Consider the following 11,590-nt stretch of genomic DNA (forward strand, 5'->3'; position numbering starts at 1 on the left):
CCAGGAGTTACCATTCAAGATTAGTAAACTAGGGGAGAGTGGGGTAAGTTTAGTTTTTTTTTTTTTTTTTTTTTTTTCAAAAAGTACATAAATCCACCCTCCCCCTCCCGGCAACCAGAGAAACCCCACCCCTTCCCTGTGGGCCTGAAATAAAAAAAATAGTGAACAGTTGGGAGTTGGGGACAATTGTCGTAAAACTTTTCCTTGGTCTTAAACAAATTTAAAATGTATAAATTGATGGTTCAAATTGCGAGATGCCAAGGTCAAATTCTTTCATATTCTGTTCCAGTTAAAGTGTTGTTCAGATTCACTTAGATCAGTGGACCATACTTGTTTAATTGCAAGCTCAGAATATCAGCTTTCCCAAAGTTGTTATACATAGAGATCAGTAATTTCGGGAGCCAAAATAATGTATTTATAAATCCCATCATTGGATGGTTTGGTAGTTGGGTTTCTCAAGGGACTCCATTGGCCAGCATAGCTGACCTAAGATGTAAATATAGAAAAAAGCAGTTGCCTGGTAATGAGTATGTGTATGTGTCTTTTAAATATTGAATGTTCTCAAACCATTACTGTCCATAATATTGATAAGGGTACAGATTCCACATTTGGGCATGCATTGTTTTTCAAGTTTGTGCCCAAACAGAAATTGTGTGAGCAATAATAGGACCAAAGTGTCACTTATATTGTTTAAGGAATATATCAACAAAAACCACCTCTTCCAGGACAATAGGAGACACCATATTTCTTTCCATACTCAGCCAGGATGTCACAGTTGTCGTAAGGAGAGGACCAAAACGCAGCAGGGACATGTATACTCATCTTCTTTATTGACGGGAAAAGAAGGAAAAAAAATAAACAAACACGTATACAAAAATAACAAAACGATGAACGACAAAATAACAGTCTTGAAGGCAACACAGCAATCCAAGAACAATCTCCCACACCACTTAACCAAACACATACCCATATATAGGACTCTCAATCAGAGGCAACTAGAAAACACCTGCCTCCTATTGAGAGTCCAACCCCAATAAACTAGACATAGAAATACAAAAGACTAGAGACCACATAGAAATACAAACATAGAACATAACCCAGAACTAACTAAACCAACACCCTACTAAATAAATCACCACCCCGAAACACATAAACAAAATACCCTCTGCCACGTCCTGACCAAACTACAATAACAACCCTTATACTGGTCAGGACGTGACAGTACCCCCCCCCCCTAAAGGTGCAGACCCCGGATGCACCTCATAAACAAAAAACCACAAAACAACAAAAAATTCCCCCTACACTAAAGGGAGGGAAGGGAGGGTGGCTGCCGTCACTTGTGCTACACCCCCCCCTCCCCAACCCACCTATACAGGAGGTGGTTCTGGCTACTGTCCTCCAGACTGTAGACAAAGTCTCTAGATTCTGGACCGTAGGCAGACTCACTCCGTTCCGGGTCGTAGGCAGACTCACTCAGTTCCAGATCGTAGGCCGACTCACTCAGTTCGCAACTGTAAGCAGACTCATTCAGTTCACAGTAATTTCCATTTCACCCTGTTCCGAACCGCAGGCTGACTCACCCGGTTCCGAATCGCAGGCAGACTCCCTCGGTTCCGGGTCGCAGGCAGACTCCCTCGGTTCCGGACTGCACACTGTTGCCGGATACTCTGGACGGGGCACTGTTGCCGGATACTCTGGACGGGGCACTGTTGCCGGATACTCTGGACGGGGCACTGTCTCCGAACTCTCGAGGCTGGACTGACGCACTGGAAGCCTGATGCGTGGGGCTGGTAGAGGAGATACCAGGCTGGCGACACGCACCCTAGGGCTAGTGCGGGAAGCAGGAACCGGCCGAGAGGAACTACTATTACGCACTGGAAGCCTGATGCGTGGTGCTGGTACTGGACGTGCCAGTTTGGGGACACGCACCTCAGGGCTAGTGCGGAGAGCGGGAACAGGACATACTGGACTAGGCTGACACACTGGAAGCTTGATGCGTGGTGCTGGCTTAGGATGTGCCAGATTGGAGACACGCACCTCAGGGCTAGTGCGTGGAGCGGGAAACACTGGACCGTAGAGGCTTACTGGCGGTCTCGAGCGCAGAACTGGCATCGCCCTTACTGGCTGGATGCCCACTTCCCCCTGGCAAATGCGGGGCGCTGGTACTGCGCGTACCGGCCTGAAAATACCTGGCCTCGTCACAGCACCCATCACCCCGAAGCACGGGAACTGTCCAGTCACTGATTGTTTGGGAAAGGTACGGGGATTTGGCCTGGGGCTCAATCCTCGCCCAGCCAAACTACCCATGTGCCCCCCCCAAAAAAATGTATTGGGGCTGCCTCTCAGGCTCCCTTAACTCCTCCATAGCCCTGGAAATTCTTATCCTCATCTCTGCCCATGTCTCCCGATATTCCACCTGTTGCCGCTCCTTCCTCCGGAACTAACTAAACCAACACCCTACTAAATAAATCACCACCCCGAACCACATAAACAAAATACCCTCTACCACGTACTGACCAAACTACAATAACAACCCTTATACTGGTCAGGACGTGACACAGGGGTTGGAAGAATAATTTGTAAACCAATTTAGGATGGGACGAAATGCTAGTGCCTGGAAATACAATTAAAAGTTTGGCACGGATAGTCCTGCTACGTCTTTCGCCCTTTGCAAGTTTGGTAATTTATTACATTTTCAGACCACACTATGGATTGTATCCCAAAAGCGGGAGACAAGGGAAGCATTGAACTACACAAATTCAGCTGTGGCAATATATACATGTTTACGATAGATATTCTGCCGGTTAATGTAACTGGGAAATTAGTCCATCCACTGAGGTCGGATTGAATCGATTTGGGCGTTCTGTTAAAGTTTCTGGAAATGGTTTTATCTAAGGAAGAAAATATATCTACTCCCAAATAATTCAAAGGGAAATGATTGGGATTCCATAAGTAGAGATGGAGTCCTCCATCGGGGTCTTGAGAGGCAGTAAGGCTGATTTTGTTTGATATATTTTATAACTTGAGATGGAGCTGAATTTGTTTACAATCTTTTGGGAGGGCTTGAGATACGTTGTCTAGATAAAGTAAGACATCGTCGGTATATAATGAGATGACATGAGCTGTAGAATTGAGATATTGGTGTCATTTCTTTCGATTGTAGAATTGCCTGGGGCAGGGGCCCCAAAGACAAAAATAGCATCTTGCTGGCTACTTTCTTGTTATTATGAACAGTACAGAGCAGGTATCGCCTGTTATTGCTATGGCTGAGAGATTGGCATATAGTATTTTAACCATATGAAATTGGAGCAAAGGTCCCATATATTCAAAAACTGACCAAAGCTATGACCATTCTAATCTATCAAAAGCTTTTTTTGCATTGAGAGATAAACTGCCTAAGAAACTTTGGTTTCTGATGAAGCATATAAGATAGGTAATACACGACAGAGGTTATCTGAGGATAATAGTTTTTGAACAAACCCGCTTTTGTCCAGATGTATCAATTTAGGTAAGTAAGTTTCAAACAAGACAACAGAATTTCTGAAAATAGTTGAATATCTGTGTTAATCAAAGACAGGGGGTGATAGTGAGAGCACTGGGTGGTGTCCTTAGCTTTCTTAAATTAAAGCTACATTTGTGCTGTATTTACATCCCTTCCAAATAAACCTTTGTGAATGGCGGTGTTAATCGTCAAAGTAATTGACCTAATTGGTTCCAACATTTGAAATAGACCTCAGGAGGAATATAGTACTCTTTCTAACAAAGATATCTACATATTGTTGTGTCCCTGGAAATAAATCAGAATTCATGTAAACATTGCAGTTTTGAAAACACAGCTTGGTATTTTGGCACAACAACTTACTCTGGGTATGGGGTAAATTGAGCCGCAGGACAGGGTAAGTTGAGCCGCGGGACAGGGTAAGTTGAGCCGCGGGACAGGGTAAGTTGAGCCGCGGGACAGGGTAAGTTGAGCCGCGGGACAGGGTAAGTTGAGCCGCGGGACAGGGTAAGTTGAGCCGCGGGACAAGGTAAGTTGAGCCGCGGGACAGGGTAAGTTGAGCCGCGGGACAGGGTAAGTTGAGCCGCAGGACAGGGTAAGTTAAGCCGATCTACACATTTCTGTACTGAATTAAATATTACCATTACCTTTTTAAAACCATGTCCATCTTTATTTCCCAAACACAATTCAGCACAATCACTTTGTATTTTAATAATTGTAAGCATCTTTTAACACGGGCTAACAGTTTTTATTTTATTTTTTACTTTTAACATAGGAAAGGCCCTGCCCATTTGCTCATCTTGTTATTGGCTCAACCATTGACTCAACTTACCCCATGGCCATTGGCTCAAACGTGTTCACTATATTAGCCCACACAGCTACAAGGATGCACTTTCATGCTAGGTTTAGGACTTCTGTTTGAAGCTTACAGAGACACCAACTGATGTATAGAACACTCTTTCCTAGAAACAAGGGTGGCCCAACTTACCCAACCCTCCCCTACACTAAAGACCTGAATGAGTCAGAAACTATTATCGTGAAAGTTGAAATTACTCAAAGTGTCACACCCTGATCTGTTTCACCTGTCCTTGTGCTTGTCTCCACCCTCTCCAGGTGTCACCCATCTTCCCCATTATCCCCTGGGTATTTATACCTGTGTTTTCTGTCTGTCTGTGCCAGTTTGTCTTCTTTTGTCAAGTCAACCAGCGTGTTATGCCGGGCTCCTGCTTGATCCCAGTTTGGTGTTGTTGTTTTTTGGCTAGTCCTCCTGGTTTTGAAACTTGACTCTGAACCTGCCTGCCTGACCATACTGCCTGGCCTGACCTCGAGCCTGTCTGGCCTGACCTCGAGCCTGCCTGTCACTCCGTACCTCCTGGACTCTGGCGTTGTTATGATCTTTTGCCTGTCCACGACCATTCTCTCGCCTGCCCCTTGGATACTAATAAATATCAGAGACTCAAACCATCTGCCTCCCGTGTCTGCATCTGGGTCTCGCCCTTTTCCCTTATAGAAAGTTAACCAATTAAGCAACGTCAGTTCCATCAAATGTATTTATAATGCCCTTTTTACATCAAAACAGATGTCCCCTAAAACAGCAAGCAATGCAGATGTAGAAGCACAGTGGCTAGGAAAAACTCCCTAGAGAGGAACCAGGCTCTGAGGGGTGGCCAGTCCACTTCTGGCTGTGCCGGGTGGAGATTATAAGAGTACATGGCCATTAAGGCCAGATCGTTCTTCAAGATGTTCATAGATGACCAGCAGGTTCTAATAATAATCACAAAGGTTGTAGAGGGTCAACACCCTCTACAGTTAAAGCCATATACTACCATAATTGTTGAAGAGAACACCATTTCTAAGGATAACCAATAAGTAATTTATTTGTGATTAAGAGCATAAACAGCATGTGGATAGTTGCTATATGCAAAAAAGCAAATAGTTTATTCTAAAATTCAAGAAAAAACATGGTTTGTTGCAACTATCTAAACAACTCAAAATGCTATATGGCCACCTTAAATCTTAAGATAATGAATTTAATGAACCATGTAATGCTTAGTCCCTTGAACTTGTCCTCAGTGTGACATACGATTCTCGAATAGACAAACTTATTTTTATTCATTATTAGTTTCTTCTGTAACTGATATTCCAGGAAATCAAATTCTTGCATTTCAATTGAAAAACATTTCCTTGTATAATGTGAACCAAGTGTCTTGCCATTACGTTTTGGGTAAGAATGTCATTTTTGTAAACGTAGAAAAAAAGCAATAAGCTTACTTGTGTATGTCACCTGCCTCATGCGTAACAATGCTAGCATTTTGTCCAAGACAACTCATGTTTTTCCTTTTATCAGCATCACACATAGGACATTATCACCCCGATGGACAATACACTTGCAATCATTAATGATGCTTTCAGAAGTTTATGACGACTGAAAAAATGCTTCCAATCAGTTCTAAATATCAGTAATGGATCCTCATTAAAGGATTTATAGTATACACATTACAATTAAAGGGACCCATATTGTTTTCACTACCTCCCAGAGTAGGGAGTGGATAATTGCATGCCTCCTGCTACCATGGATGTGGTAGACGTTTCTTACAAGCTGACTAAACCGGCCACATTGCATGCACAATACAGTACCAGTCAAAAGTTAAAACCTACTCATTCAAGGGTTTCTTTGTTTTTACAATTTTCTACATTGTAGAAAAAGTATTCCAAGAAGTACATTCCATTTGAACTTTTTAGGTGTGCATTGTGAGATACTGTACTGCTGGCGCTAGGAACACAAGCATTTCGCTACACCTGCAATAACACCTGCTAAATGTGTATGCAACCAACACAACTTGAAGTCTAAAAAGGTCCTCATAGAAGCCATTAACCTATCCCCTGGAGTGACAGCCATTTGCTCTGGTACATCATACCAATAAGTATGTATATATCTCATCGTCTCTGTTGGAAATCTCAGGCTACTGTCACGGTTGTCGTAGGATGAAGGAGCGGACCAAAGCGCAGCGTGTGTATCGTTCCACATTTTCTTTATTAAACTGTGAAACTATGCAATACATACAAATAAACTGAATGAGCAAAACAACAAACCGTGACGAAGAGTTACAACATACTTACTCAAAAACAATCTCCCACAAACCCAGGTGGGAAAAACAACTACTTAAGTATGATCTCCAATTAGAGACAACGATGACCAGCTGCCTCTAATTGGAGATCATCCCAACAAAACCCAACATAGAAATACAAAAACTAGAACATAACATAGAAAATCTAAACTAGAAAAAAACCTGTCACGCCCTGACCATAGAAAATAACAGCTTTCTATACTCAGGACGTGACAGTACCCCCCCCCCCCCCCCCCCTCCCAAAGGGAGGGTTAGGGTGGGTGGCGGCTCTGGTGCTGGACGAAGAACCTTCTCATCCCGCGGATCCTCCAGCAGAGGAGGCAGCTACAGTTCGGGGCGTAACCCCCGCTCCGCCCACTGATCCCTCCGCTTTTATGTCACCGGACTGGGAACTGTCGCCGGAAGCTCCGGACTGGGAATGCGCACTGGAGGCCTGATGCGTGGGGCTGGTACAGGTGGCACCAGACTGGTAACACGCACCTCAGGGCGAGTGCGGGGAGCAGGAACAGGACACCCCGGACTGGGCAGGCGCCCTGGAGGCTTGATGCGTGGGGCTGGCACAGGTGGCACCAGACTGGTGACACGCACTTCAGGGCGAGTACGAGGAGCAGGCACAGGGCGTACTGGGCTGTGGAGGCGCACTGGAGGTCTGGAGCATAGCGCTGGCACAATCCGTCCTGGCTGGATGCTCACTTTAGCCCGGCAAGTGCGGGGCGCTGGCACAGGACGCACTGGGCTGTGAATACGCACTGGAGACACCGTGCGTATCACCGCAAAACATGGTGCCTGACAGGTCACACACTCCCTCAAGCGAGTGCGTGGAGACACAGGACGTACCAGACTGGGGAGGCACACTGAAGACCAGATGCGTGAAACAGGTGCATATGACACCGGACTGGTGTCACGCTCCTCAGACTTGAGAGCGCTGCAGAGTGGGCGTGCTAACACCTCTCTCCGGAATCTTGCGTCGAGTTCCTCACTCGTCTCCCTGACTGGCTCTGGTTCGCCCCTCAGCTCTCCACGAGGAGTTGGCTCAGGTCCCAAACCGGACTCCAAACTCCCCATGTGCCCCCCCCCACACAATTTTTTTTTTTAGCTGCCTCTCGGGCTTCCGTTGTTGCCGTGCTAGTTCCTCGTATTGTCGCCGTTCCTCTCTCGCCGTCTCCGCCTGCTTACCTTGATGGTATAACGGCTCGTAATATTGCCATTCTGCTCTCACTGCTTCAATCTCCTTAGGATGGCGATACTCCCCGGGCCTAGTCCAGGGTCCTGCCCCATCCATGATTTCCTCCCATGTCCATTCCCGTTTACCACGCTGCTTGCTGCTTTGTCACGGTTGTCGTAGGATGAAGGAGCGGACCAAAGCGTGTGCATCGTTCCATTTTCTTTATTAAACTGAAACTATAAAATATATAAAAACGTGACGAAGCGTTACAAACTCTCCCACAAACACAGGTGGGAAAACGACCTAAGTATGAGCTCCAATTAGAGACAATGACCCTCTGACCTACGCTACCATAGAAAGCAGTTATTTTCTATGGTCAGGACTTGACAGCTACATGGTAATTTATAAAGTAATAGTTAGCCCAAAGGACTAAGAAACTGACCTTTTTCATCACAATACTTTGATAAATATGTTTCTAATAAAGCTTACCAGGCTGTGCACCAGCAATGTCTTCTGTACTTCATTGCAAGAGAACCCTCCCCTGTGCAATAGTGCCCAAATGCTTGAGTAAATCAAACAGAATGGTGTCACACGAAGTGGACATTACTTAAGTGAGCAAAATCACAACTAGTTGGAAATATTAGTAGACTTGGGACTATTGTGCCTTGAAATAAACTGTAAGAACTACAAGAGCAGGTGAAGGGAATTTGTTTTAATTAGTTACCTTCACAACCTTAATGAGAACAGTCACACCAGTGGACAGTTGTCACATCAGGTTCAACATTAAGACAAAATGATGCATGACTTTACTCATGATTGAAGGTTTTAGTAATATCACAAGCTACCCAATTTAAGTCATTTCATTTGCCATCATGTCAAAGGTTGTTACGTCAACTACCCAGGTACAGAAGAGCAGGACATTATCCCAGAATCCTTCACACCCCAGCTTTGATCTGGCTGTTGGGTGGGAGGGGCTTGCCCAGGTGGGTTCCAACAGTCAGGCCGAACTTCTTGGCTGCATGCTTCTCCTGGATATCCTCTTTAAGCTGGAAGCCCCGCCCACCATCAAAGCTGTCTGAGGGGGTGAAGTAGAGCGGAGTTTCTCCCAGAAGCCCTTCCAGCCGTGTGCGCCATGCCTCCAGCATACTGCAGCGAGATTCAGATGGAATGTGGGGTGGAGGCCAGAAGATCTGAGGAGCCAGAACCTGGAAGCCACAGTAGTGCAGGATGCCATTCTATAGGGGAAGACAATTAACTGGTTTAGTAAACATGCTCAAGGTGAATAAACATGAGTTGTCCAATGCCGCAATCCTCCCATCATTGAAATGATCACTTGCCAATCTGGAATTGAAATGATCACTTTCCAATCTGGAATTGAAATGCTTGTAAGAAAAGCAGACGTCAAGTGGGGATATTATGCTACAGCAGTCAACATGCTGGTAGTGTCAGCCAAGCCTAACATACCTGCAGTGGCCACAGGGTGACATTCATGTCTCCATTGATGCCATTGGCACTGAACATGGACTCATGGGATCCAGTGGTGAAAGATAGCATGGCTTTCTTGTCCTGGAGGAAGACAGGGAAACAAAATCAGGTGAATGATATGGAGGGACCAAAGAATAGGAGCAACTGTTTGAAGTTTAACAGTGACTATGTGCGATCGTCTCCCTTACCTTGAAGATGCCCTGGCTGTACCGCTTCTCTGAGGTGTATGCAAACCCCAGTGTGAGGACCCGGTCCATCCAGCCCTTCATGATGGCAGGAACAGTGAACCAGTACATTGGGAACTGGGACAGAAAATGGCAGACACTAAGCAACCTGGAGTGGGTTCATGTCAACCACCAGACAAACAGTCATTGTAAGAGCTGAAGGTTCTACACTATTAATAGGCCAAAGCCAATTTCCTTAAGACATTTAGTAGTACTGCTGGAGAGCTTACCTGGAATACGACAACCGCCGCTTCAGAAAGTTTGCGGTGTTCCTCAGTGATGTCAGCAGAGAGTCGGCCCTCCTTCCATGCCAGCATGGTCTCCTCTCCGTACTGGAAGTGTTCAGCATCCTTCACCGTCCCTGGGAAAGCATGACAGAACCAGTCAAGGTAAAAATATATTTAAAAAAAAGGATCATTCACTACTGTAATTAAGGAACTTATGGGTCAGACTTACCAGTGACATCTTCAGCAGTAGCAGAGGCTTTGAACTTCATGGCATAGAGGTCAGACACCTCCACCTTACAGCCCTGAGATGTCAGAACTTTCACAGCCGCGTCTTTGGCTGCAGCATTAAATGATCCAGCACTCTGGTGGGCGTACACGATCAGTATCTTCTTCAGCTGCAACACAAGACCACAGATAAGCCACACATTAAATGATCCAGCACTCTGGTGGGCGTACACGATCAGTATCTTCTCAGCTGCAACACAAGACCACAGATAAGCCAAACAAACACTTCAACAAGCAAAGTATTGTAGTTAGACAATGCTTTTCTTACAAAAAAAAATAGTAAAACTACAGTAGTTTTTCTAGCATAAAGACAAGGTCAAAAGGGGCCCTGTCTGGAATGCACAAAAACCAGTTAAGACTGTTAACAAACTCTCACCCATTTTAGTGCTGTCTGCTGCACTAAGAGTAAAGCTGGTTTGGATGGAAACTAGCACATACTGACAGAGGGCTGAGATGGCTGCTTTTATACTGCCCTCCTGCACCAAACATATCATCTCACACAGCTGCCTGTCAATCAGAAATCAAGCTAATCATCTGTCAGTCAATCAATCAATCAGTCTGTCGTCTCTCCTTCTCCCCCTCTCTCACGTTCACATGTTCACACACTATTATATAGTCAACCTGCCAACTGCTTAGCCAATGTACTATTGTGATGAACACAAGTTAAACCAATCCCAGTTTTGGACAGTGTTTCTTATTGCCGGTGAAACATGCCAAGTAGTGTTGAAGCTATTCTGGACAATATTTGTATCCTGTGGTGCAGGCCAATGTGGGACCCCTGTCCGAGCCCAACCAAGCGTGTGTGCGTGCATGTGTACATGTACAGGTGTGTGTGAGCTTACATTACTTGCATGCTGGCGTCAATGTGTGTTTGCGTGTGTTGCGTATAACATGGCTATAGGCACTGTGCAGATGCGGTTGAGTAGCTCTGTGCTGTAGTTCTGTTAGACTTCCCCTCTCCAGGCAGTGGTGTCTCTGTCGTTGAACTGACTCACGGGTTGCGGTCTCATGAAAAGGAACCCTGTCCAAACAGGCATCAAAGCCAGCCTCGGAAACACACACACACACACACACACACACACACACACACACACACACACACACACACACACACCAACCCGGTCCCCACAGGGGTACTAAGAAACAACTGCTACACATTATCACATGGGTATGCATGCATGCAAACACAGCATGCACCAGAACATGAGTGAGACACATGTTCAGTTTGTCACCCCGTTCTCTCCTTCTCTCCCTATCTCTTGTTTGCATGACATCAGAATCAGAATCACCTTTATTCGCCAAGTGCATGTGTCATATGTTTTGCTTGGGGATATGTTTCTTGTGAGTCTTGCCTATATCATGTGTTGTACTGGAGTGGTATTTGTCTCACTCTGTTGTGAGGGTGTATCCTGTTGGGTACGGTTAGGTGTCAGACTGGGGCACACAAAGGAAACATCTGCAGCCCACCTTTAAACTTCTTCAGGATTGGTGGGTCCCCCATGGGACGGTTGAGCTAACGTAGGCTAATGCTATTAGCACAAGGTTGTAAGTAAATAGAACATTTCCCAGGACATAGA

At 45.4% G+C, this 11,590-nt stretch overlaps 1 protein-coding gene across 1 annotated transcript; it reads right to left on the minus strand.

Moving 5' to 3' along the window:
• Positions 1–8,489: 8,489 nt before the first annotated feature.
• LOC115155352 (NAD(P)H dehydrogenase [quinone] 1) lies at positions 8,490–10,477 on the minus strand. The gene is made up of 6 exons (XM_029701918.1): positions 10,390–10,477; positions 9,958–10,203; positions 9,732–9,862; positions 9,466–9,579; positions 9,257–9,358; positions 8,490–9,027 (listed from the first exon to the last, which is right to left on the minus strand). Exons 1-6 carry the CDS (start codon positions 10,391–10,393, stop codon positions 8,728–8,730), a joined length of 897 nt encoding a protein of 298 aa, XP_029557778.1. The 5' UTR covers positions 10,394–10,477; the 3' UTR covers positions 8,490–8,727.
• Between the last annotated feature and the right edge of the window lie 1,113 nt (positions 10,478–11,590).

Source organism: Salmo trutta, chromosome 20 (genome assembly GCF_901001165.1).
Source record: "Salmo trutta chromosome 20, fSalTru1.1, whole genome shotgun sequence".
NCBI classification, from domain to species: domain Eukaryota; kingdom Metazoa; phylum Chordata; class Actinopteri; order Salmoniformes; family Salmonidae; genus Salmo; species Salmo trutta.